The 27,685-nt window shown below is 44.6% G+C and overlaps 1 protein-coding gene across 1 annotated transcript in view; it reads right to left on the reverse strand.

The window, feature by feature from the left end:
- The window catches only part of KPNA6 (karyopherin subunit alpha 6), a 1,524,259-nt gene that overhangs the window by 438,376 nt on the left and 1,058,198 nt on the right, over nucleotides 1-27,685 (reverse strand). The window contains exon 11 of the mRNA XM_044082620.1: nucleotides 7,376-7,501. Within this exon, the coding sequence (XP_043938555.1) occupies nucleotides 7,376-7,501 (126 nt within the window). The remainder of the gene's footprint in view (nucleotides 1-7,375; nucleotides 7,502-27,685) is intronic.

Raw genomic sequence — 27,685 nt, forward strand, 5'->3', positions numbered from 1 at the left:
GGGTCTTGGGGGAGACCGTTGGAATATAGTGAGCTATATTGGCAAATTATTCTTGATGCAAGCTCTGCCCCTGGTTTAAATGAAATGTTATCCTTGAAACCTGTGCTGAAATTGAGATCTGCTAAGTTGTAGTATAATATTTATATTTTTAAATAATATATATGCAAGCATTTTATGGTTTATTTTAATAATATATGTATTTCATTTTTAACAAGAAGAACATGCATTTAATTTAATTTCCACAAGATGGGTGCTATTTCATTATACTTTTGGTTTTAATTTTAACTTTTAGATTCATTCACCTTTAAGGTTCATGTGTTTCAATGCATTTTGCATGTGTAATTGAATTTGTTCACTCATTGGTTCATTTGAATTAGATTAGTTTATTTATTCATCAAAAGAAGAGAGGTTAGGTATCTGATGAAGTTACTGTGACGAAAACGTATGTGGATTAACTTTACAGCGTTATTGTGCTGTTGCTTGTGCTCTGCAATTTCGTTTGCTGTGCTGCTGTGATTTAGCTTGCTGTGGATTGTTTTTGTGCTTGTTCATTAAAACAGTTGTCCGTTTGCTGAGCTCCATGTGTGCCTTATTTTAGGTTTATTATCAATAGTACCCATGCATCTTCTGTGATTGTCTGCCAGGCTTTTGGGTACAAGGATAACCTCCCCCTGACTGTCTCGAGTCAGACAGTCGGGCCTCCCTTCAGGAGCGCTGGAAGGGCCTACCAGAGAAGGTGTCTCTGTTGCTATGAATCTGCGGACCCCGTGAGATCGGCGTCTTCCATTATTTCCCCTTCTGCCCCCAGGGGAAAAAATCTCCAAGTGTCAGGCGAAGCTCCCTGAGATTTCCAAAACCACATTTTCCCGCTCTTCTGGCCTTTAGGTTAAGGCCTAGATGGAGCAGAAAAACGTACTCCCATGGCACAGAGTTTTGCCATCCTGTTCATACTTGGTAAGAGTCTCTTACCTGAAGCCTGAATAAGGACGCGCCGTCAAAGGGGGCATCGGTAAAGGAAGACTTGAAGGGCTCTGCAAAATAACAAAGGCGTATCCAGGAGTGTCTGCGTAAGACTACCCCTGTGCCTGCCGCCCTGCTCGTCCCATCGGCTGCATGAGAAATTAGCCACATGGAAGAGTTAACCGCTTAAGTCAATGTCGCAAGCTGAGAAGCCGCCTTGTCCGAGGCTCCCGCAGCTGTAGGATCCTGTAAGATATCTCCTAACTCTTTGAGAAATAGTTCAGCGACATGAGTGTAAAGGTCACTGAAGAAAACATTTGCTTCCCGTATCTGTCCATCGTACGTGACTCTATTCGATGGATGAACAGATGAAGTTTCCACTAATTCCTTCTTGGTGGCTGCCGCCACCACCATAGCATCAACGGGAACACCTTTGGATACGAAGAGTGTCTTCAGGGGGCTATTATGAATTTATTGAGCCTCCGCGGAGCTGGTTCCATCGTGTCTGGAGAACTCCACACTTTTCTACTCACTACGTGCAATAGTGGGTTGAAAGGAGGAGATACCCAAGAGGTGGAGGGTCAGGAACCGAATGCATCCAGGTACACTGACTCGTCTTCAGAAGGGGCAAGGGACGTCCAGTCACCCCTCTGTCTAAGGATCTGCAAGATGTTCTGAAAAAGAGACATCTACAGAGGGAGGCCGTGGGGACCCTTCTGAGTCATCCAAGTCTGTGTCTGATGTCAAGGACTCAGGGGAGTCCACATGCTTCCTCTTGCAAGTCCTCTTCCGAGGGACCTCCTCCGAGGGGTGCTCAGGGGAGGTGTCGGAAGAGGTGGGATCACCCAATGGGGTGTCCTGGAGCATGAGTTCCCTACGCTTGGGGCGGACGGGAGGTTTGGAGGCAGATACCGGCACTGAAGGCAAAGGAGTCAATGGAACCAAGGGTGGAGCTGTCTCAGCAGACAGCACGCTCATCACCTCAAAGGCATCGCAGCTCCGACCCAAAAGAATCTCTGGTTCCGAAGAAGCTGGAGACTTCCTCCAAACCAAGGGCGATGGCTTAGAGGCCGATATTGGAGCTGAGCTGACCTGCGCCAAAGCTCCGAGAGGGAGAGTAGGGTTGGACAAGGGTCAGATGCCACTCCCCCCAGAGTAGACAAGGTAGCGTCAGCTCCCAGAACCCTCGATAGAAGGGGGTATCAAGGAGATCAGAGCAGTAGTCAGAACTGAAAGACCGGAGGTTACCAGAACTGACTTCCACACACTCCAAACTCATAGGAGTCAGAGGAAGCGGGACAGGGGTTGGTTGGGTTTTCGGCACCATTTCTGTCGGGGATGAGCCCGAAAGTATTTTAGCCAATGCTGGTGTCCTAAGAAGCCTCTTCACCACCCTTTCCCACATCATCATCTGAGAGGCTCCTGCATGATCGAGAGGAATGGGTTGAAGACCAGGGACTGCCTGCCACAGATCGTAATAAAGGAGACTGTGGAGCAGACCGCACCAGTTCCACGGCAGGAGACCTGGATCACTTGTGAGACCTTACTGGCTCTGAAACAGATGGAGCCATAGGTGCGAGTGTCTTGTCAGAACACAGAGTCGGGTCCGACTTAGCTTGTAGCTTGCCCTTCTCTTTAGACTGATCTGAACTCAGTGCTGAAGAGGATGAAGGTTTGGATTTCTCCAGTTTTGTGGCTGGCTGTAACAGCATCAAAGGGGCCCTTCAATAAACCTCTTAAGATTAATTTTTTTCTTTCCTGCAGGACTCGAACTAAATGCATGGCAAATCAAACACGAATTCTGCAGGTGAGCAGGTCCTAAACAGTACACGCAACTCATGTGTCCGTCCATAAAGGACATCTTTTGACAGCACGAATCGTACTTTATGAAACCTGAAGGTTTCGATTCCTTGGCAGACCAGGTGGTTGCTTGCAGGATGTCCTTAGCAGGGTCTCCTTTCAGGAAGGCAGCTGAGGTAGCAGTAGCCTTTAGTGGAGTAAGACCAGATAGCCTCAGGTGATTTTTTTGCCATGATGGCTGTAACAAAAAAGAGATACAGTGGGAGATCCACTTTCAGACAGTCTGTTCAGAAACTGTCTTTCCCCTCAGAGTCAGGGGGGAAAAGGTCGCAAAGATCTGGTCAAATATTCTTAAGGCTCTTGCTCTGTCAACATAGTAGCAGAGCTGCCTATTGCACATCCAAGGAATGAAGAATTCTTTCCCCTTTGTTCTGAGGGTCAGGAAAGAATGTGGGCAAGGTGAAGGGCTTGATTTTGAGAAGTGTTATTGACCACCTTGGGCAAGAAAAGTTAGTTCTGAGGGAAACCCTGTCTGAGAGCCCACAGTTGAGACACCTTCCTGGTGGAGGCAACAGCTAGCAGCAGGGCAGTTTTCCAAGTTAGAAACTTCAGCTGGGCAGAGGCTACAGGTTCGAAAGGAGGAAATATTTTTTTCCAGAACAAAGTTAAGGCCCTATAGAGGGGCAGGTTGCCTCCTGGGCAGTCTGATATGAATGATTCCCCTAAGAAATGAAATTATCTTAACAGGGGATGGGAAAAGACAGAAGGAATGGCAGATATATGGGCTGAAACAGCAGATGGGTGAATTTTAATGGAGTAGAAAAGGCCTTTATCAACCAGACTAGCCAGGTAATCTAGAATAGTAGAACTCTAGGCTGAATCACGATTGTGGTACTGCTGTTGGCACCAGATGGAAAATATTTTCCACTTAACTGAGTGATTTCCTAGTGCTAGGCCTTCCAAATTCCTTGAGAATGTCCTGAACCTGTTTGCTCAGGTTAAGCTTGTTCCTGGATACTGTGGAATTATCCAAGCTAAAAAGGCTGAGTGTCTGCAGGCTGGGGTGCACAATCCTTCCCTTGTCCTATGACAGAAGGTTGACTGAGGCAGCAGCTGTGGAATGACTGGTTACTTCCAGAAGCAGAGCATACCAGTATTGCCTGAGCCATTCTGGGGCTATCAGTGTTGCTCTTGGTCACTCCTCCCTTGTCTTTAGAAGCACTCTAGGTAGTAGGGGGTAAGGGAGGGAATGCATAAATAAAGAGTGGAGTTTAAGGAAAGGCATCTGTTCTCCAGGCTGATGTCTGTTTTATCCTGGAACAGAATTTTTCCAGCTGGGTGTTTTCCTTAATGGTGAAGAGGTCTATCTATGCCCCCCCCCCCCCATTGTTGGGCAATGCTGAGAAAAAATTCCCAATGCAGATGCTATTCATGGGTGTCAATCAAGCTTCTGCTGAGGTGATCTGCTAGAGTAGAGTCCCTGGAAGGTATTGTACCAGATGTGCAACCCCAGGAGGTCATCAGTTTCCCAAACTTGCATTGCTAGGCAACATAAAGAGTAAGAGTGGGTGCGTCCCTGCCCAGTTATTTACCACATGACTGTGGTGTTCTGTTTTGACTAAAGACCCCTGGTTTCCATTTTTCCTTGAAAGCTATCAGGCCTTTTTGCACTGCCATAAGTTCTTTTCCAGTTTACATGCCTGTCTGAACTGAGCTTCCCATTTTCCTTGGGACTGGAGGTGTTGAAAAGGAGCCCCAGGCTGATTGAGGCATCTGTGGAGAGTTTGGCCCTCGGGAATGAATGTAAATTGAAGGCCCTGATTTTGAGCACATGCCTGTACCCACCATACAACTCTTCTTTGAGACAAAGGACACACTGTATCTCAGTCTCTAGGGACTGAGTGCTGGCACCACACATTTTTGAGGTACCACTGTAGGCCGTATAAGTAAGGGTGGCTGATGTACATACCTTTTTTCCCAAATCTATCAAGGGACCTGCTCTTTATCTGTAGGTAAAGGGTTTCTAAAGGAATTGGCTCTAGCCTCTCTGGGTCCTGAGGTGGCCACCTCTGGATCAGCAAATGGATTTTTGAAAAGGTATTTATGGGACTCCTGCACCCTATAACACCTGTCTGGTTTACAAGGGGCTGGGGGAAGAGTCAAGATTCAAGGAGGAATCCTGGAAGACAACCACCACCTCTAAAAAGGTGAGAATAGCAAGAGGTTTGTGTTCTGGTAGATCCAGAAAATCCCTAATTCTCTTTTTTGCCTGAGGGTAGTCCTGTGCTTCCCACTGAAAATGTTCCCTTGCAGCATGGACAGTTTTTCCAAAACGGATATCCTCTGGGGGTGGGGTGGGGGTGAGGCCGAGGCCAGGTTCTCCTTGGAATCTGAATCCTCAAAGTTAGTGAGGGAGGGAAGGTCCTTCTTCAGAACCAGATCTCCCTAGGTCTGAATCCTCAGTTTCAAAAGGGTCTGGGGAAGCTTCAGAAGTAGGGTCCCCTTTCCTTTTACCTGGGGAGGCATCCTCGGGTGCTCGTCTTGACCCAGCTATGGAGATCAGGTCTTCTTGTTGGTATCCTTAAGAAAGGGAGCTGGTGGGCCTAGGCAAAGGACCTGCAGCAGTACTTCTCTTAGGAGTAGCTTTGGTCTAGGGATGTCTGACATTCTGATGCCTGTCTCTTGAAGAAAAGTGAACCAGTGTAGGTCAAAGCTGCAAGAATGTCACTGGGAAGAGACCACTGTTCAGAAGCAGAGGCCTGCTGAGCAGCCCCGGACCCGACCAACGAGCCGAAAGCAAGGGCCTGTGCAAAAGGAGAGGGACCAGCTGGCATGTCAGACTCTGAATAGGTCTCGACATAGGCCTGCAGCACCACAGACACAGAAGTGGGCTGCAAAGGCACCTCACCTTCAACAATCACAAGCCTAGATGGAGAATGTTTTGCCATCAGAGGGCCTAAGTTTGGGTCTCTTTTTCCTCTTCTGCTTAAGCTGCTCAAACACCAGATGACCAGCAGACGCCCTCAGATGCTGATGAAAAGATTCAAGAATAAGAAATCTAGCTAAAATCGCAGCCCTACGTCTGATCGCCCTAGAGTTGAAGTGGGTACAAAAGTGGCAACTAGGATCGTCGTGATATGGGCCTATGCAGGTGACAAAGCTAGTGGAAGTTTGTGTGGGATTTGCTTACTATATCACAGACAATTATTTACTTTATCTGACATAAGTTTAAAGCAAAAGAAAGGAGTTCCGCAACAGGGTATTTATCTTTCTGACGATTTCTCTCTGCTGTGGACTAATGCACTTAAAAACCCCTTCTGGCTCTGACAGTAAGAAAAGACTGATTTCATGATGAAGACTGGCTCCCAATACACCCAAGTGCACTGACATCTGTTAGGATGTCCCCCAACCTTAGCAGGAGAAGGAAAGGATTTTCTCTAGTAGTCGGGTCAGCCAAGGGCTTTCATGGCAGGAAATCCCACAAGTCAGGACTGCAACAGTGAAACAAGAAAAACATCTACCACACTGACAATACACCCTTAACAGTAGACCCAGTTCAGGATTTGGGAACTTGCATGGACAGTGACCTAACTTTTGACCAACGTGGGTCTATTGTAAGAAAGTCCTACATTGCTCAGCTTATAAACAAAGAGATTGTGCCTAGATCTAGGGAGGTCATTGTCTCCCTTTACTGAGCCTTCATTAGGCTAGTCATTGAATACAATGTCCCCTTTCGCATGCATCTGTCCAGATGCATGCAACTGGACCACCCTTCAAAGATATTTGTAAAAGAATACAAGGCCTAAACAGGGTGTCCTATATGGGCAGACACACTCAGTTTTTGTATTATCTTTTCAGTTTCTTCCCAAACATTCTTAGCTGCCATAACAGAAGAATTTTTAATCCATACTCCAGAATAATTCATCCTAATGTGTGCCCAAGTGCAGCTTTTTCATTAATTTGTATAGCTAAACACCAAGCCTACCATCAGAAAGCTATCGTGAGACGCTGTCGGTTGTACTGACATTCAGGTAACTGTCAATTTTAGAGGAAGCTAGATAATCAGAGATGGCCATTTTCTGGCTGTTGGAATACCCTACACTTCTAAAATAATATCTGCAACACATCAATGAAGAACACAAGGCAAGAAAATGTTGACCACCACATGAAACACAGGAAACTACAAATCCAGACTAAGAACATCATGCTAGTGTATACAGCTACAGCAGCAGCAAAGAGAAAATGAAGAACATTTAGCAATTTCAACTTCACTCCAGAAGCAGCAATCTGAATTCATTACGTTTTACTATACAATCTTTTCAACTTAACTCACTGACAACCCTGTGGGACAGTGAAATGGGTTTGGGGGGACCATACTAGACAAGCATTCAGAACATTTCCAATGACATTTAAACTCAATCAACTGCCTTTTTTTTTTAAAGCGTGCCGTTGTGAAACAGAAGGGCAACAGTTTAACAGGAATGTCTCTCCCCATAGCCCCTCCTCCTTATTACATCACAGCAGCATCACAAGTCATCCCTGTCATGTGTGCTGACGGCACTGCATTCATGGGATGCAACCCATGTGCAAAGGGAAACTTCACAGTCAGTCTTACCTGTATCTGAGCTCTGTTTCCAGCTGTGATGTTTGAAATTGTCCAACAAGCCTCTTTTCGTATGGACTCTTTTGGACTACTTAACAAGTGAAGAAGGCAAGGCAAGGCTGAGCAGTTCAGGATTACCTACAATCAAACAGAGGAATTGTGAACACAGCAAAAAACGTAAAAGTCCAAAATAGGTGATGTACATTAAAACAAACTTCACACACATCACAAGGTTTTCTACAATCTCTTATTTAAAAATATTCATCAGCAGTAGTCCCTCGGTGTCGAGCTATAATTCTGGAATGTATGGCAACAACGGTGTTGATCCTAGGTGTAATTCTTATGCTGTACATACCCACTCTTTTACAAAATAAATTCCAGTAAAATATGCACTGCTCATATATAATGAGCACCACATTAACTGTATGTACTACCTTCAAATGCAAAGTGCTGCGGTAGCGTTGTCGCCTCACAGTAAGATGGTGTCCTGTTTGATTCTCAGCTAAAGCGTCTTCTGTGTGGAGATGAGTGTGAATGGGCGTACCTTCGTTGAAGGTTGTGCGTCAGGGCTGGCAACTCAGTATGTAAAAATCTACTGCCAATCATTAGCGGTCCGGAGTTCCGCTGTAGCAACCCCTCACCGGGAAAAGCCGAAACATAAAACAACAACCTTCAAATGCAAGTTGTACACTTGTGCAAGAACTTCTTAATAGTAGATTACTTATTGATCACTGTTGCAGTATTCTTGGATACCAAACCTTTACCTTCTCAGGATCATACGTCGAATGTGTGACCTCATCTCTCAAGTGTTGGGATATACAGGTGGACATGCTTGCGTAACAATACGCTATCTGTAAGCCAGCAGCCTGAAGACCCTGAGAAAGAAGGGGCCAGTTATGAAGCACGACATGGTGAGATATCCCCTTTGTTCTACAGTATTGTCCATTGGCAAGGAACAGAGGGAGACAGGAGAGTGTTAGCAGAAATAAGCACAGAGGGGAAGGAATACTGCAACAGTGATCAATAGGACATCTTCTGTTATGTTAAGTTCTTACACAACTGTACTATGTCTGGACTGAAATCCCCGAGGCAATATTCTTAACCAGTGGGCAATTCCAAAAGCTGAAGCGAACAAGCGTGGTTAGCAAAGTACAATTATCCAGGATGCCAGAGAGGATTGACCTAGTGAAGGCAGCTCTAGACCCTGAAAAGGCATTAATCCTGTAGTGTTTTGTGAAGCTGTGTCAAGATCAGACGGCAGCTTCCAGTGTGGGCCTGGTATCCACTACTTTGTAAAAGTTTCCAGAGGATGCCACTACCCTGGTAGAGTAAGCTCAAGGGTATGAGAGGCAAGGATTTGCCATGCAAAGAACAGATAGCCTTACAGATCCAACTTGCAATGGTTTGCTTAGCTAATGGTTGACCCAGTTTAGAATCCATGTATGGAACATACAGTTCAGTTTTTAATGGATTTGGTTCTGTACAGATAGAGCCTTGTTTGTGAAGGTCTACACTGTAGGAGGCTATTCCCCCCTCAATTCTGTGGATTGGGAAAGAAAGGTGATTTATAGCCTGGCTGAGAGAGCGCTTGTTCACTACTTTGGGCATGAATAAAGGGTTAGCGCTCAGTGTCACCCTGACCTTGTGAAAGATGAGAGTCATGGCCATGAGTGCCTGAAGCTCTGAAACTTTCCTAGCTGAGGAGCGAGTCACAAGACATTTTCAAGGTGCAGAACTTGAGATTTGCTATGTTGTGGGTTTAGAATGAGGTAAGCTTAGATTTTCCAGCACAAAGTTGAGGTTTTGTAAGAACGGATAAGTAGTATACTGGAATTAACTGGAAACAACTGAAATGACACTGAAACAAAAGTCTATCTGTTAGTTACCCAAACTCGTGCTGAACAGGTGCCAGTCTCTCCTTTTTGGGCCAAGTTTTCTGTACTTTTTGGAATGAATTCTCCAAACACTGCAGTTAATTTAATAAGGCTTTATTAGATTTTTACAATATCCAAATACTGTTTTCATTAACAGTGCTGATAAAAGTACTGCTAAATATATCCAAAGTTTCTGCACATATCTTCTGACTGCCCTGAATGATGTAAACGAAAACGGTCTTTATTTGACCCATCTTTTGTACTCGGACTAGAGTGCCTGCATTGTACCTTAATCTTTTCTGTACATCAGGTCAAACTGACCGACTTCCCTAACTGTATCCGAAGGATATTTAATACCAAAACCCTGTAATGCTTTACACACCTTCTTAGCCTTAGTAACCTTGGTTTTCAGACCTGGCCTTAATCTAACATTCCATTAAGGAAAATTCTGTAGCTAGCAAGACAGAATAGTTGTGTAAAATATTACCATAACCATAGATGCCCTTCTCTTCCATGTTGTAGCATTCTTGGCGTGGGATTTCTCGCCTCAGGCGACCCATACGTCAGCTCCTATACAAAAGCTTCAGCTTGGCTGCTGTAGTTGCGTGGGACTTCACACATAGGGCCATAAACCGGGGGCCTTAAATGTGACGTCTGCAAGCACAGACCTCAGAACTTGAAAGCCCAGCAGGACAGGTTAAAATATAGCAAGTGATGTCAACCATAGGATCAAAGAGCAATTTGGTGGTTAAATTGGTCATAGGGTAGGGTATAACCCCAAGGAGACCTAAGACAGGTCAATAATGAGAGAGAGAGAATAGAGAAGGGGGTTAGGTGGGTGGGAAGGAATACTGCAACATGGAAGAGAAGGACTTCTATGGATGTTCTTCGTGTTTCACTGTTGCAGTCACTACATTTGGGTAATCCGCTGGCAGGTTGCCCTCAGTCGGCCTGAATAAAGTCTTGGGTCCTTCGTCGGTTGCTGTCTCTTCCATGACGTCAGGGGTATAAAACATGCAGCCAAGCCATTTTAATCAGTCTTTCTTGCCGCATGGTGCCCGAAGCAGATTGCAAGTGCCGGTCGTCAGACTCCTGAAATTTTCGTTTTCGAGTTTCAGAACCGAAGTCTTCAATCTAACGCTAAGTACCCCATTGGGGAAACTTTTTCTTGCTTCTTACCGATGTCAGTAAAAGTTAATAATTGACCATAATGTGCCCTGCTGTCGGTTTTGTGCTAAATTTAACCAACACACTATTAAGCGTCGGTATATTTTTGCTTCTAAATATTTTGGCTCAAGATTTAACTATCCAGAAATGTCTGTTAGCAATCAGACTACTGGAATTCACAAAAAACACAAAGAAAGAGACAGACAAACCGTCGAGGTCCAAAACAGACGACGAAGCTTCTCCTAAGCCAGTTGCCGGCACTCAGTGAGACGCTTTCGCTGCCCCTGATGCCCGCTATTTTTGATTTGCAGGCCTCAACAGAGACCCATTCATTGTTCGGTATGCCGCGAGACAACAAGTATTGAACCCGCGGATGTCTCTACCTTAGATGGGTCTGGAGCCACTGAGCAGGCACCGGCTACTGAGGGTGTTTACAGGCCTAAAGATTTATATATTAAACCGATGCCATCATCAAAAACAAGGCCAAAACCAAATTCTATGTCTAAAAAACCGATGCATGGGCCACGTGTTCAGGCCCCTATGCCTAAAAAAACAAAATGATCAAAATGGCAGAGTATTTAATTACCTTGATCAGGGGTTCCCAACCCCCTCCTGCTAAGAGGCCCAAGCAAGGCACTGATTATGAATCTTCAGATCAGGTTTCCATTTCTTCTGAATTCTCTTCTGATCAGGAATTTTCTATTCCACCTTATGAGGACTCTGATGCAGAAGAATCCATCCCTTCTGCTTCTCCTCCTGAGGATTTTTCTTTTAGAGAAACTTTGCATACCTTAAGGGAACATTTTCATTGAGAGAGTCAGGATTTTTCAGAATCCAAAGAGAGCCTTAGGGATTTCCTTCTTCCTCAGCATAGGCCTTTGGCTATTCCTCCTGTTTTAGAAATTGTTGATGTTCTCTCAGAATCCAGCACGGCTCCTGATTCCCTGCCTCCGGCTCCTAGTAAGCCAGACAGATATTACAGGGTTCCTGACTCCCGCAAGTTTTTTTTTAAAAACCCTACTTCTGATCCTGAAACAATTTCTCAGGGTTCCAAGGGTGTTAAGGCTTCTACTGCTAAAAATCCTACCCCTTCTGATAGAGACTCCAGGGCACTGGATAGATGGGGTAAGAAGGTTTACATGTCTGCAACCCTGGCAATCAGGGCTTTAAGCTGTCAATTTCATATGCTTAAATATTAGCAGCATGTCATGGGCTTACTGAAACAGAAAATGATGTTGATTTCGGACTGTGTGGAAAATAGAGTTACAGGATTTATTGCATTTAGCTGAACAAGTTGGAAAGCATACTTTGCAATGTGGTTTTGATTCCTTGGAGGTCTCTTGCAGGGCCAACATAACTGGATCTGTGATAAGAAGGCATGCTTGGCTCAAGGAGCAAAATCTGCCTGATCATGTTAAAACAAAATTGTTGGATGCTCCTTTACAACAGGACAGTCTATTTGGTAATAAGGCAGAAGACGTTTTAAAAAAGATGAAAGACAAAGCTAAATCTAATCAAACTGTGAAAGATTTCCTACAAGTGCAGCCACCCAGGTTCAGTAGGCACTGGCCTACTAAGAATTGGTCCTTTCCAGTACCCAACAGAGCCGCTCAGGTCAAACCCAGACACTCAAAAGGCTCCAGGTTTCAGTCACAAGGAACTTACAGAACAAAACAATGGGGTGCCTCCACCTCCAAATCTGGAAGTAGCAAGCCCCCCCCCCCCCCATGGTAAACAGTCTCAATGACTTTCCTCTGCTATTTCCAAGCATTTACCTTTTGGCAGCCCCTTTTGGGGGGGACGGGGACTAGAATTTCATGCACAAAATTGGCATCTAATTACCCAAGACAAGTGGGTCTTAAATATAGTATCCCAGGGATACAGATTTCATTTCCACATGTTGCCAATTCCAAACGGATGGCCAGATCTGCCTCCAAATCAGTGGGCAGAGGCCCAGAAACAAGTTATGTCCCTCATGGATATGAGGGCTATTCAACCAGTACCAGAAAAGGAAAAAAGACAAGGTTTTTATTCAAGACTTTTCCTGGTACCCAGAAAAGACAAATCATGCTGTCCAATTCTGGACTTATCCATTCTAAATACTTTCCTGGACATTCCAAAATTCAAGATGCTGACTCTACAACAGTTGCTGCCTATGCTGGGCAAGGATGCCTGGTTGGTAACTCTAGACTTAAGAGGCTTACCTGCATATCCCAATCAGGGAATCTTGCAGAAGTTACCTCTGCTTCAAAGCAGGCTATTTGCTTTACCAGTTCTCTGCACTGCCCTTTGGCTTATCTACTGCGCCCAGGATCTTCACAAAGTGCATGGCACCAGTAACTGCATTCTGCGGACAAAGAAACATTCAAATTTATCCTTATCTGGACGATTGTCTAATTCAGACAAAAAACAAGGACACTCTTCTACATCATCTGGCGTTTGTAAAAAGGCTTCTAACATGCCTAAGGTACACCATAAACGAAAAGAAATCACAACTGGTACCCTCTCAAATAATTACATTCCTGGATGTAAGCTTGAATACAACTGCCCAGATGGCTTACCTCACGCCAGACAAACAAATTCAATTGATGACATACTTCAAACAAGTGGCCACAAAAACCCAACTATCTGCAAGACAAATTCTGCAGGCCTTGGGGTTCATGGCTTTCTGCATTCTACTAATTCCATATGCAAGACTGCATATGAGGAAACTTCAATGGTACCTAAAAAGCTTATGGAGTCAATATGGTCACAGCCTGGAAACAAAGATTCCTATCATTTCCTGCATGCAACAGGAGTTCCTATGGTGGGCAGAGGCCTGTCACCAAAACAAGGGACTGTCATTCATTCCACCCCCTACCACCCAAACCCTGACTACAGGACACATCAGATTATGTTCGGGGGGCCATCTGGCAGACAGATGCATTCAGGGAGAATGGAGCCCAAATCAAATGCACCTGCATATCAACCAGAAAGAAATGCTAGCTGTACAGAATGCTCCGACAGCCTTCAAGGACTTTCTTCATCCACGACAACTGATTAAGACGGACAACACCACAGTTATGCTGTACATAAACAAGCAGGGGGGTACCCACCCCTACCCCCTTTGCAGACTAGCCATGGCTTTGTGAAACACAGCCTTGACGTACCAAATACATTTACAAACTCAATTCCTGCCAGGAAACTCTGGCAGACGAACTAAGCAGAAATCTTATGGACCCACACAAATGGAAACTGGATCAACAAATCTTCAGCATGTTGACACAAAGATGGGGGAGCCCAGACATAGATCCTTTTGCCTCTCCCCAAAACTATCAGTTGGACAAATTCTGCACAAGAATTCATCACAAAAAAGCTTGGAAAGTGGATGCTCTATCCTTCAGCTGGAAAAACCCATCAGTCTATGCCTTTCCCCCTCTGCCTCTGCTCTCCAAGGTTTTACTAAAAGTCAAACAGGAAAAACCGTAAAATGATTCTGATTGCTCCAGACTGGCCGCGCCAATACTGGTACCCGCTCCTACGCAATATGTCACACTTTCCTCTCGTGGTACCTGCCTCAGACACCTTATCTTCTGTCTCAGCAGAACTATCAAATTCTGCACACTCAGCTCCAAACTCTGAATCTTGCAGCATGGCTAATCAACTAATTTCACAAGTCTCATCTCTCAGTAAACCTGTGATGGATATCATTTTGGAGGCTAGAAGGCCTAGTACTAGAAAATCTTATGATGAAAAAAAGAAGAGATTCTGTGCCTGGAACAAAGCACAAGGAATAAGCATAGCAATGCCCAATATTCCTCAGATTCTGCAATACTTAACTGAGATGCGTCACAAGGGCCTATATCTTTTTCTTCCATAAAAATACATGCCTCTGCCATTTCAGCTCATTACAACACAGAGCCTCCCCTCTTTTCTCATCCTCTGCTAAAGCAGTACCTCAGAGGGGCCAAAAATGTAAGACCGCCCAGGAGAGCACCAACTCCTGCATGGGACCTCAATTTCGTTTTGGAAAAACTCACTACCACCTTTTGAGCCAGCTGCTACTGCAGACATAAAATTCCTCTCTTAGAAGACAGCTTTTCTTTTAGCAGTCACTTCAGCTAGAAGGATTTCAGAACTACAGGCTCTCATGGCAGTGGAGCCTTTTATTACCTTTTATCCAGACAGAGTGGCCCCTCAGGACCAGTCCATCCTTTATGCCTAAGGTGGTATCCAATGTGGCTCTTAATCAGACCATTCATTTGCCAACTTTTTTCCCAAATCCACAGAACAAGGGGGAGCTGATTCTGCATTCACTGGATGTACACAGACAACTAAGATTCTACTTACACAGGACAAAACCTCTAAGAAAATCTGAGCAATTACTGCTGGCATTTGCTGCAGGGGCAGAGGGAAAGGCTACTTCAAAGCAGACTATTTCAAAATAGATAAGCCATTGTATTAGTTTCTGCTACATGCACCATGGTAAACCTGTCCAAGGGGATCAGAACACATTCCACCAGGGCTGCATCTACTTCTGCAGCTTTTCTCAGAGGGGTTCCTACCAGAGACATTCTAGAAGTTGCTACTTGGAGCTCAGTTCATACGTTCACCAAACAGTATAATTTACCTCTCTCTTCTAAATCCAGAGCAGGCTTTGCCACTGCTGTCCTGCAGGGCCTTATAGCTGCTCCTAATGCTGTATAATTCCATCCTCCCAACCATAGCTTTCGGATTCTACCCAAATGTAATGACTGCAACAGTGAAACATGAAGAACATAGTACAGTTGTGTACACTTACTATAAATGTAGATGTTCGAGTATTCACTACTGCAGTCCTGGTTACCCACCCGCCAGCCCCTTAATTTTTCGCTTATTATACCTCCTCTTTCTTTTACTATGCTCAAAAGCCTTTTTGGTGTTTTTGCTTTTAGTTGAAGGTATATTTTTTGTGTTCAAAATTACACACATATATATATATATATATATATATATATATATATATATATATATTTTTTTTTTTTTATTTTGGCTCCCCATTTGGGGGGCACCTGACATCTGGGGCAAGAAAAACTGATTAAAATGGTGTCAGCTGCATGTTTTATACCCCTGATGCCCTAACGTCATGGAAACAGAGACAGCAACTGACGCAGGACCCAAGACTTTGTTATTCAGGCCGACTTGAGGGCAACCTGCCAGCAGATTACCCAAATGTAATGACTGAAACAGTGAATAAACTAACATCTACATTTATGGTAAGTGTACACAACTGTACTTTATGGTAAGATTTTACACAACTATTCTATGCCCTTCTATTCCTATGTTGCAGTATTCTTGGTGTGGGAGAGTACCACAGCTTAGATGGAAGGAATGGAGGTAGAAGTAGCCGATTCCACAAAGCCCTGCAGAATTGCTCTGGCAAAACCTGCACGTGCTCTGGAGACATTGTCTAGCTTGTAGTGTTTGGTATAAGTGTGAATGGTGGACCATGTGGCTGCTTCCAGGATGGATGCAGTATCCAGGCCTTTTAGGAAGGCTTTGGAGGCTGCCACTCCCTGGTAGAGTGAGCCTTTATTCCCTGTGGGAGTTTTTTTGCCATGGTAAGTAACACAGGCAAATAGTTTTCCTAATCCAACATGCAATGGTTTGTTTGGAGACTGCCTTGCCAGGGTCTTGGGGTGGAAGGAAACAAAAAACTGATTGGATTTTCTTATGGATTTGGTTTTGTCTAGGTAAAACCTTAGCTGTCTGTGTACATCCAGGGATTGGAGTATTCTCTCACTTTCAATGGTGGGAGAGGGGAAGAAGGTGGGTAAATGAACAAATTGGTTTAAGGACAGATCACTTGACCACCTTGGGCATAAAGGAAAGGTTGGTCCGTGGGGTTACCCTATCCTTGTGGAAAGTAGTGTATGGAGTGCAGGCCATTAGGGCCCTGCAACACTGACACCCTCCTGGCTGAAGTTATAGCCACTAGCAGTACTCTCTTCCATGTGCACATTTGCAGAGCAGCAGTAGTAACTGGTTCAAATGGGGACTGTTACTTTTTCCAAGATGAAGTTCGGGTCCCAGGGTGGCAGGATGAGTTTTATTTGTGGTCTAGTGTGCAAGACCCCTTTTAAGAATAGTTTAACATCAAGCCTGGCTAGTAGGGGAGGGTCTAGTGGCAGGCAGGCTGAAACTGCTGAAAGGTGGACTTTCACCGAAGAGTATGAAAGTCCCCTCTTAACTAATTGACACACACAGGCAAGAACTAGGGGTGAACCTGCGGATGCATGGATCCCTGCCCTTGTCCAGAGACCATTTGGAAAATCTCTCCCATTTAGCAAAGTAAGATTTCCGTGTAGTAGGTTTCCTGGCCTCCCACAGGACTGAAAGCATGTCCTCGGAGTAGTGATGCCTGAAGGGAATTAAAAGTTGATAACCCACAGTGTCAGTGCCAACATCTGCAAGTGTGGGTGAATGAGGGTTCCCTTTTGTCAGAAGGTACACCTTGTGGGGTACCTTGTGGTGACTACCCTTGGCTAGACTGAGAAGTAGGGGGAACCAGTGCTGCCTTGGCCAGTAGGTGGTCACCAGCAAGATGTTTGGTTTGTCTCCTGATTTTCAGGAGGACTTTTTGAATTAATGGTAAGGGTGGAAAGGCATATAGAAACCTCCCCTGCTATGAAATGCTGAATGTGTCTACTTAGGGTCGCCAACTTTTCATGTCAAAAATTCTGGACACGTACACCATGAAAGCAAAAAAAGGCATGTCATTTTGGTACCCAAAATACAAAATTTTGCTTAATGTTTGGAACCATTAAATCTCTCTGGCATTATTTTTATTAACTGCAACTTACATTTCTTAGTTTTTTCTGACTGTAAACTAAGAGTTTGCACTAACACAGCTATGAACTAACAAAATATACCCATGGGTATATGTTTTTTCCGGCAAAATCTCAGGTTTCTATAAAAAAATGCTCCACTTAGGGCATTTGAAAAGGTGGCAAGTGGCAACCCTGTCTGCAACTCTGCTTCCCATTACTGGACATGTCATACGATCTTTCTATGTGCTTAGTTGAGCTGAAAGTACTTAATACTTTATTCTGCTTAATACTGAAAATGTATTGTCAAATTACAACTAACATGATGTCTAAATTTGGATTCCTTACTGTGATCTTGCACTTTAAGTCTAAAACTCTACAACTACAGACAAACACCACAAATTTTATGCTTTATTTTGCATTTCAGCTAAACTCTAGACCACCATTATCTCCTTCCCCCTTTTCCCCCACTGGTTTTCAACTTCACTATACTTTCCAGTGTTCCACTCTTCCACACTGCTACCAATCTATAAAATATGAAAAATTAGAATCTTGTCTCTGCATAACAGGTCACACATTTACTATACTACTGACTGCACTAATTCAAAGAAAGAAGCAACTATGTACTATGATCACCATTAATGAACTGCACTGACTGCATTTGTGTATTTTTATTGTTTTTTATTACACCTTCTGTAAATCAATTATTTCTTCTCTGTCTGTATCTGTTGTACTTGCCATACAATCAGACTTATAAAACTCTTCGGCATCTTCCATTTATATTATACAAATGGAAGATCATGATACCGAAGAGTTTTAGCATGATAAAACATCATCCTCCTTAAACTACGTTTATATACTTAGATGAGCTGAACAGAATGAATACTTCAGATGTTTATTGCTATTTGTTCTTGTTCTCTCTGTCTGCTTCGCAAACAGACAAAGCCAAGGTCATTTATTCATGGATCACAGTGTATTTGTAAATTAAACTAATTATTTCTACTCGTATCACTCTTGTATCTTGCAAGCAAGGTAGAGTGTTCCGTGACTTACATGAGACTTGGTTCTTTCGTCGAGGTGAGACAGACGTGCACTACATATGTATGTCTACGCATATGGTTGCTTAGCAACCGTAAACAAACATTCAATAAGGTTAGGTGACGTGAGAGGCGTACTAATGCCTATGTAGTACCTTTCTTTACCTTACATCAAGCATTTGCCACATGTATGCATATATTACTGTACGTGCACAAAATTACAGTTTAACATGCATTTAACACTTAATATATATATTTAACAAAGTTAGTAATGTCATTGTGCAGTGTATAACTTACTGATGTTTCGGCACCAGTGCAAGTGGCTGCATTTTTTTTTCCAACTGTTGCAAAGAATAAGAATTTCTGGATTTACACTGTGAAATCCGGACAACAGGCTTTATTTCCAAACCATCTGGAAAAATTCTGTACAGTTGGCAACCTTATGTCTATTCTCCATGCTAATGGAGAGTGGGTCTTGGAGCAGAAAGTCTGCAGTTGTCTGTTCTGGGGGGAAGCAAACAAATCTACTTGGTGTGTCCCACCGGTGGACAATGTCTAGAAAGACATTCCTGTCCAGCATCCATTCCTGATTTGGAGAGGATGTCCTGCTGAGGTGGTCTGCCTGTTGTCTTGCGAGACTATGTAGGATGCCTACAGGGGACAAGTTGTGCTATGAGGCTAGGTCCCAGATTAGTTAGGTTAGTTTGCAGAGGAGGTAGGCTTTTGTCCCTCCCTGCTTGTTGAGGTACCACATTACTGTGGTTTTGTCGATTAGGAGAACACCTGGTTGTAAAAGGGGAAGGAAGGCTTTCAATGCCAGGAGGACTGCTGTCATTTCCCTCACGTTGATATGTTTGTTCTTTATGGAAGGGTGCCACTTTGCGTGTACCCTGTAGTTTGACACTGTAGCTTCCCATCCTAGGTCTGATGCATCTGTATGCATGAACCAGTTTGGGGTGGGTAACTTCAGTGGAAGGCCCGGATTCAGTTGAATTTGCTGATCCACCATTTTAGTTCTGACTATAGGCAGAGCAAGAGTAATTTCTTGCTCTAAAGGATGCTAGTGTTGGGACCATACATTTTCAGATACCACTGCAGCTTTCGCATGTGAATTCTGGCTAGTAGTAGCATGGGAATGGTGGCCGCCATTAAGCCCAAGATTTGTAGAAATTGCCTTGCAGTTATCTGTTGGGGCTGCATAAGGGTTTTGAAGTAGGAGGAACAGGAACTGACTTTGTCCTGGGGAAGAAAGGCTTTCATTATGTCTGTCCTGATCCTGCAAACCAGAGATTTATGTCTTGTTCAGGGGTCAAGGAAGATTTTGGGAAGTTGAGGGTGAACCCCAGTCTTTGAAGCAGGCAAATGGTGAACAGTAAATGGATTTGCAGGGTTTCCTTGCATTCTGCTAGAATAAGGATGTCATCCAACTAAGAGTAAATCTGAATCCCTTGTGTTCTGCAATAGGCTATGGCAGGTGCCAGGCATTTTGTGAACACTCTGGAAGCAGTGGACAAACCAAAGGGCAATGCTGCAAATTGAAAGTGAGAGGAGGGTGCAAAAAAACAAATAATTTTATGTGGGAAGGTTGTATGGGGATGTGAAGATAGGCTTCTTTCAGGTCGAGTGTGGCCATGAAGGCCTAGGCTGGTATAACAGGGAGTAAAGTTTGTAGGGACAACATTCTGAAGGTGGGAACCTTTAAGAATAGGTTTAGAAAAGAAAGGTCTAGAATGGCCTCCATGGTCCATCTTTTTTGGGGACCAGAAACAGTCTTGAGTAGAAGCCTTTTCCTTCCTGCCCTGGTGGGACAGGTTCTATTGTTCCCAAGTTCAGAAGGTCTTGTAAAATCTGTGGGAAGAGGTGTTTCTGATTTCTTGGGGGGAAGGGTATGCCCCTTAAAGGGGGGGGGGGGGCTTTCTCTCCAAGAAAGGAAGTATCCTTTTTGAACTATAGACAGAACCCATTTGTCTGCAGTGATGGTTTTCCAAAAGGAGAGGCAGTGGGAGAGGCAGGCAGAAAACGGAAGCTAGGCAAGGCAGTCACACATTGTTGGGTAATCCTCCGTCTTGAAAGGGCTGTCTACTGGGGTCTGTGAGAAAGCTGGCCTGGAAGAGGTTTGTCTTCTGCCCCCCTTCTGTCTGAAAGAGGAAGGGCCAGCAGAGGAAGGGTTTCTTCTGAAAATGTAGTTTTTGCAGGGTAATTTCTGTAATATTTGGGAATAGGAGACACAAGATGCTTGATGTCTTGCAATTCCTTACTCTTTTCTTGTAGTTTTTTAAAAAGGTCTGCTGACTGTTTATCAAACAATAAGTTATGGTCTAGAGCAGCATCTAAGATTTTATACCAAGTCCTCCGGTAAGTGTTGTAGACGTAGCCAGGAATAACTACAAAATACAGAGGCAGAGGTTGCAGACCGTGCAAAGGCCTCTGCAGCATCATAACTACATCTAATGGATGTCTGGCTACTTGGGCAGCCAGAGACAGTTTAGATGCTATGTCTGATTTAGTGGGGCAGTCTAGAGTAGCAGCCAGCAGAGTAGAGGCTTGAGAGAGAAGGTCCAGACCATATTTGGTCATATGGGTTTGACAGTTGATGGCTCTGAAAGCCAATGTGGAAGAGGTGTAAACCTTCTTCCCATTTCTATCCATAGTTTTAATGTCCTTGTCCGTAGGTAGGAGAAAGGTAGATGGAATCAGTCTGGATCGTTTATCTGGTGATACTGCAATCACAGCAGAGTCTGCCAGGGGTGGTTTGACTAGAAATCTCTGGTCATCAGGCACTTTATAGAAGCAATCTGGCCTCTTAAGGGCAGGGGGGCTGAGAGTCTGGGGTCTTAGATGCTGAGGAAAAGGCATCTAAATAAGCAGGAATGACAGAAGGGGTGGGAGATTCCACTTGTAGCAATTCAAAATATCTTTGAGCATCAGGCATTTGTGAGGTGTCCCATTTGAAGTATTCCTTCATTTTGGTTATGGTCTCTCCAAAGGTGATATCCTCTGGAGGGGAGTCCCCTTCAATGGATTCTTCATCTGGGGAGTAATATTCTTGAGGAGAGCCTATTTGGGAGGCATACGAGATGGATTCTTGTGAAGTGGGCAGTGGAAGAGAAGACACCGAGGCAGGAGGGGTACATGGAGAAAAGGCTGTGGGCCTAAGAGCCAAGAAGGCCTGCAACAAAGATGAGGTGGACTGCCAATCAGGCAGGCCTTCAGCAGGTGTAGTCAGATGTTTGGTTATCGGTTTCTTTTTTAAAGGAGTAGTCTTAGGCGAAAACCTGGAATCGGTTGCATGGCAAAGGGTAGAGGTGTCAGGAGGGATCCTTGTCGTAGGCCCGGCTGTGTCTGGTTTCCCCTCAACATCGGCTGTAGCCGTCTGAGTAAGCTCCATGGATGTGCTAGTCAACTGAGAAGCGGCTTCCTTGAAGGTCACCGAAGTAGACTGATCTGACGGACGTCCCTCAACTTCTAAATCGGCAGCTGGTGGGGCGTCTGAAAAAGTACAGTTTTGTACCTACCATAAATGTAGATGTTAGAGTGTAGACACTGCTGCAGTCATTACACTTGGGTTATCCTGCCGTCAGGCGGTTCCCCAGTCGGCCTGAGTTCCAAAGTCTTGGTCCGGCGTCAGTTGCTGTCACTTCTTCCCTGACGTCAGTGCGCCAGGGGGATAGAAGATGCAGCCGACGCCATTTTCTTCAGTTTTTCTTGCCCCAGATGTCAGGTGCCCCCAAACAGGTAGGCCTTTCAAATTGCTAGTAAAATATATAATAGAAACGCAAACAACCATTTTTAATTACCAGCAAATACTCCCTTTAGGAAATAAGGGTAGAAGACCTAGGTATGTACCAGATAAGAGGGGAAGGAGGGAGGGTAACCTGGACTGCAGCAGTGTCTACACTCGAACATCTACATTTATGGTAGGTACAAAACTGTACTATGTAAAGAACTCCAAGTTGCTGCTTCTAAAATATCCTTGGTAGGCACTCCTCTGAGGTAGGCAGTTGAAGTGGCTGTTGCCCTGGTGGAGTGAGATCTAATGCTGCTAGGTACAGGTTTCCCATGGTGGGTATAGCAAAAACGTATACAGTGAGCTATCCATTTTGAAATAGTCTGCTTTGAAATGGCTTTTCCCTGTGCTCCTGCAGCATATGCTACCAATAATTGCTCAGATTTCCTGAAAGCTTTGGTTTTGTCCAAACAGAAGTGTAACTGTCTGTGAATGTCCAAGGAATGTAGTAGTCTCTCCCCTTTGTTCTGTGGTTTTGGATAAAAAGTTGGCAAGTGAATAGTTTGGTTTAAAGCCACTCTTGATACTACCTTTGGCATAAACGTAGGATTAGTTCTTAAGGACACCCTGTCCTGGTGGAAGATGAGGAAAGGTTCCACTGCCATTAGTGCCTGTAATTCTGAAACTCTTCTTGCTGATGTTATTGCCAGTAGTAGAGCAGTCTTCCAAGAAATGTATTTTAATGCTGCTGTGTTAGCTGGCTCAAAAGGAGATAAAGTTAATTTTTCCAAAACAAAGTTGAGGTCCCAAGTTGGTGTAGGCGCTCTACGGGGTGGTCTCATGTTTTTAGCCCCTCTGAGGTACTGTTTGAGCAAAGGATTTGAAAAAATTGGTGGATCCATGTTGTAATGAGCAGAAATGGCTGAGGCATGAATTTTGATGGATGAGATGGAGAGGCCCTTGTCCAGCATCTCAGTTAAGTATTGAAGTATCTGAGGAATGTTTGGGACAAGAAGGTCAAGGCTGTGCACTTGGTTCCAGGCACAGAATCTCTTCCATTTATCCGAGTAGGTTTTCCTGGTGCTAGGCCTTCTGGCCTCCAGAATGACATCCATAACAGCTTTGGAGAGAGGCATGCTTGCTTGGTTAAGGAATTTTCCATGCAGCTAGATTCAAGGTCTTTTAGCTGGCTGTGAAGTATCGGATTGTTGTGTTGTGTCAACAGCTGTGGGATTTGAAGCAAAATCCAGGGTGGCTCTTGTGCCAAGTTCTTTAAGAATGGGTACCATTGCTGGCGTGGCCAGTCTGGTGCAATCAGGATCATCTTTGGCTCTTCCTGCCTGGCTTTTAGGAGTACCTTTGGAAGGAGAGGTAAAGGAGGGAAAGCGTATACTTGTAGTTTTTTCCAGCTGAATGAGAGGGCAGCCACTTTCCATGCTTGTGGATGGTAGCTCCTTGTGCAGAATTTCTGTAGTTGGCAGTTCATTGGGGATGCAAACAGATCTAGGTCTGGTTTCCCCCATTTTTGTGCTATCATTCTGAATATTTGTAGACTCAATTGCCATTCGTGAGGATCCATGATGTTTCTTGCTTAGGTCGTCTGTCACTGTTTTTCTCTCCTGGCAGGAATTGTGCCTGCAGATGAACTTGGTAGTTTAAAGCTCTGTTCCACAAGTTCATGGCTTGTCTGCAGAGGGGGTAGGAGTGCGTGCCCCCTTGCTTGTTTATGTACCACATAATTGTGGTGTTGTCTGTCTTTAGTAGTAGTTGTCCTGGATGTAGCAGGTCCTTGAAATATATAATTGCATTTTGTACAGCTAGCATCTCTTTCTGATTGATGTGGAGATGTCTTTGTTCTGCGGGCCACTCGCCCTGAATACATTTTCCTGCCATGTGTGCTCCCCAAGCATAATCCAATGCATCTGTTGTCAGTATCTGCCTGGCTGTGGGTTGAGTAAAAGGCTGTCCCTTGTTGAGGTGACAAGCTTGAGCCCACCATTGAAACTCCTGTTGTAGGCAAGGAATTAGTGGTATAACTGTTTCCAAATTTTGACAGTGTTGAGACCATACACTCTTTAGGTACCACTGTAGTTTCCTCATATGCAGTCTGGCATATGGAATTAGTAGTATGCAAGATGCCATGTAGCCAAACGCCTGCAGAATTTTTCTTGCAGGGAGTTGGGTCTTTGTTGCCATTAAATGAAAATACTGAGTCAGTTGTCCTTGCTTGTCTGGCGTGAGATAAGCCATCTGGGCCGTTGTGTTTAAGCTGGCACCCAGGAATATTATCTGTTGTGAGGGCACTAGTTTTGATTTCGTTTACTGTGTACCCCAGGGAACTTAACTTTTTTACGTACGCCAGATGCTTTAGAAGAATGTCCTTGCTCTCTGCTTGGATTAGGTAGTCGTCCAGGTATGGGCAAATTTGAATTCCTTTTTGCCTGCAAAATGCAATTACTGGTGCCAGGCACTTTGTGAAGACCCTGGGCGCAGTAGATAAGCCAAAGGGCAGTGCAGAGAATTGATAGCGCATTGAACCTACTACAAATCTGAGGTATCTTCTGCAGTTTTGTCTGATAGGGACATGCAGGTATGCCTCTGAGGTTCAAAGTCACGAGCCAAGCTTTCTTGCCCAGCATGGGAAGAAGCTGCTGTAGTGTCAACATTTTGAATTTTGGAATATCCAGGTAAGTGTTCAGAGAAGAAAGGTCCAGAATGGGTCTCCAGGCTTTGTCCTTTCTGGGAACCAGAAAGGGTCTTGAGTAAAATCCTTGTCTTTGCTCTTGTGGTGGTACCTTTTGAATAGCTCTCATGTCCATGAGTGCTGTAATTTGTTTTTGAGCCTCTGCCCATTGATTTGGTGGCAGATTTGGCATTCCTTTTAACCTTGGAAGAGTGTGGAAGTGGAACCTGTAACCTTGAGATATGATGTTGAGAACCCATTTGTCTTTGGTGATGCAATGCCAATTGCGACAGAAAAGAGCCTGTTTTCCTCCTAAGGGGGCTGCCACAAGAGAGCTGTTTGGCAGCTGTAGTGGGAAGTCATTGAGACTTTTTTTTTTATAAGGTTGAGGTCTGTCTTCCCCTTCTTTCTGGCCTGGTGTACCCCACTGTCGGGGTCTGTACAGGCCTTGTGTCTGACCTCAACCTCTTGGACGTCTATATCTGCCTCTTTGAGGTCTGTCTGTGACTGGAAAGGACCAATTTTTAGTTGGCCAATTTCTGCTAAAACGAGGAGGTTGAACCTGTAAGAAATCTTTGACTGTTAGCATAGATTTTGCCTTATCTTTCATCTTTAATACCTCCCCTCTGCCTTAACTCCAAACACCACATCCCGCTGCATTCAGTAATTTGGCCTTAACATGATCTGGTAGCATATGTTCTTTTAACCAAGCATGCCTTCTAATGACAGAGCCTGAAACTGCTGCTCTACAGGAGGCCTCTAAAGAATCAAAACCACATTGCAAAGTATGTTTTCCCACTTGTTCAGCTGCATGCAATAAATCCTGCATTTCTTTCAAATTAGGCGGATCTGAATCTGGAAGCATCTTTTGTGTCAACTGAGACATTAAAAATTGCTGATATTTTAGCATGTGAAACTGGCAATTCAAGGCTCTCATGGCTAAAGTTGCAGAAGTATAAATGTTCTTGCCCCATCTGTCTAATGCTCTGAAATCTCTGTCAGAGGGGACTGGGTTTTTAGCTGATGAGGCCTTAATCCCTTTAGGTCCCTGAGAAATAGTTTCAGGGTCAGCAACAGGGCTTTTGTATACAAATTTGTGAGAGTCAGGGACTCTGGCTTAACTGGGGCCGGTGATAAGGAGTCAGGGTTTAAGCTGGATTCAGTGTATCCATCATCCACAATATCTAACACTGGTGGAATAGCAAGGGGTCTGTGTTGAGGCAATAAAAGGAAGTCTCTGAGCCTTTTCTTGGATTCTGAGTAATCCTGGCCTTCCCAGTGGAAATGCTCCCTTATGGTATGTAAGGTCTCCCCAAAGGAGTAGTCCTTAGGCTGAGAGGCTGATGGAACTGATTCCTCAGCATCAGAATCCTCATAAGGTGGTAAGGAATACCCTAGGTCTGAGGAGGAGTCAGAGGAAATGGACACCTGGTCTGAAGATTCATAGTCTGCATCTTGTCTGGGCCTTTTATCTGGAGGGGGTTGGGACCCCCTGATCAGGGTGATAAGGTCTTCAGCCATTTTTAGCATTTGTTTCTTAGGCATGGAAGCCTGCCCTGGAGATTGCTGTGTCTGTTTCTTTGCTTTTAAGGGAGGCTTAGACTTAACAGGGGGGTTTTAATGGTTAACTGGGTAGGTCTGAAAACACCCTCTGAAGTTGTGGATTTGTTCAGCTACTTCGGTTCCCTCTGTAGGATTAAGTTCGGTAATCTGAATACCAAGAGCGTCCGAAGGCCCAGCCAGCTCCACGTGGGAGTCGGAGGCGGTCTGTGGTTCCATTGAAGCGGTCAGGGGCTGCGTAGGCACCTCGCTGAAAACCGGAGAACCGGCGACCGGCCTAGAAGAGGCCTCAACAGTCTTGGGCCTCGGATGCCTGTCCTTGTGCTTTTTATGAATTCCGGTCGTCGGAAGTTCCGACGGCATGGTGTAATTAAATTTTCTGCCAAAATAATGTCGGGCAAAATCAAACAGACGTTTAATAATGCGCTTGTTAAACCTAGCACAAAACCGACAACCAGTGACGTTGTGGTCTGGGCCTAGGCATGGGATACAATACAGTAGGAGTTGAAATCCTTATGAGGTATTTGCTTCCCACAAGAAATACAATAATTAACTTTTACTGACATCGGTCTGAGGCAAGAAATAATTTCCCCAACGGGGTACTTAGCTTTTTAGAAGACTTCGGTTCTGGATTCAGAATGAAAATCTCAGGAGTCGGACGACCGGCACTGGCGAACTGCTTCGGGCACCGCGTGGCAAGAAAGACTTAAGAAAATGGCGTCGGCTGCATCTTATATCCCCCTGGCGCACTGATGTCAGGGAAGAAGAGACAGCAACCGCCGCCGGACCAAGACTTTGGAACTCAGGCAACGGGGGAACCGCCTGATGGCAGGATAACCCAAGTGTAATTACTGCAGCAGTGTCACATGAACATCGGAGAGGCAGTGGAAGTGGGCCTAGGAATCTTGGCCTTCTTCCCCAGAGGTTCAGTGGGAGCTTCCGAAACGGGATCCAACTTTAGCACTAATTTAAGTCTCTGATTTCCTAGACCTAGGCAAATAAAACGCAGTGGTCATGCTCATCGTTATGTGGTACCTGCCACCCGCATTGGCATTTGCCCTTTTTGGTAGACATTGGATAAAAGTTACTACAGCAAACCAAGCTTTAGCTAGAACTCAACGAAAAAAAAAAACAATGGGGTACTTAGCCTTTACACTTATTGCGGTGAAGGAGCGAAGCACACAATGTGACGGTCTGCAGCTGAAAAGTTCTGCGGTCTGTGTGTGCAGACATCACATTTAAGGCTCCTGGTTTATGGCCCTGTGTGTGACATCCCATGCAACAGCCGCCACGCTGAAGCTTTTGTATAGGAGCCAACGTACATGTCGCCTGAGGCGGGAAATCCCACACCAAGAATACTGCAACATAGGAATAGGAGGACATTGCATCTTTCCCTTGAGAAAAGAACACACTATTTTCTACACATTTTATGCTTACCTTTCCTTTCTAACAAGCTATCCTCTGAAACTGAATGCATACATGTCTGACT

This window comes from Protopterus annectens, chromosome 1.part1 (assembly GCF_019279795.1).
Source record: "Protopterus annectens isolate FY-2018-M chromosome 1.part1, PAN1.0, whole genome shotgun sequence".
Taxonomy (NCBI): domain Eukaryota; kingdom Metazoa; phylum Chordata; order Ceratodontiformes; family Protopteridae; genus Protopterus; species Protopterus annectens.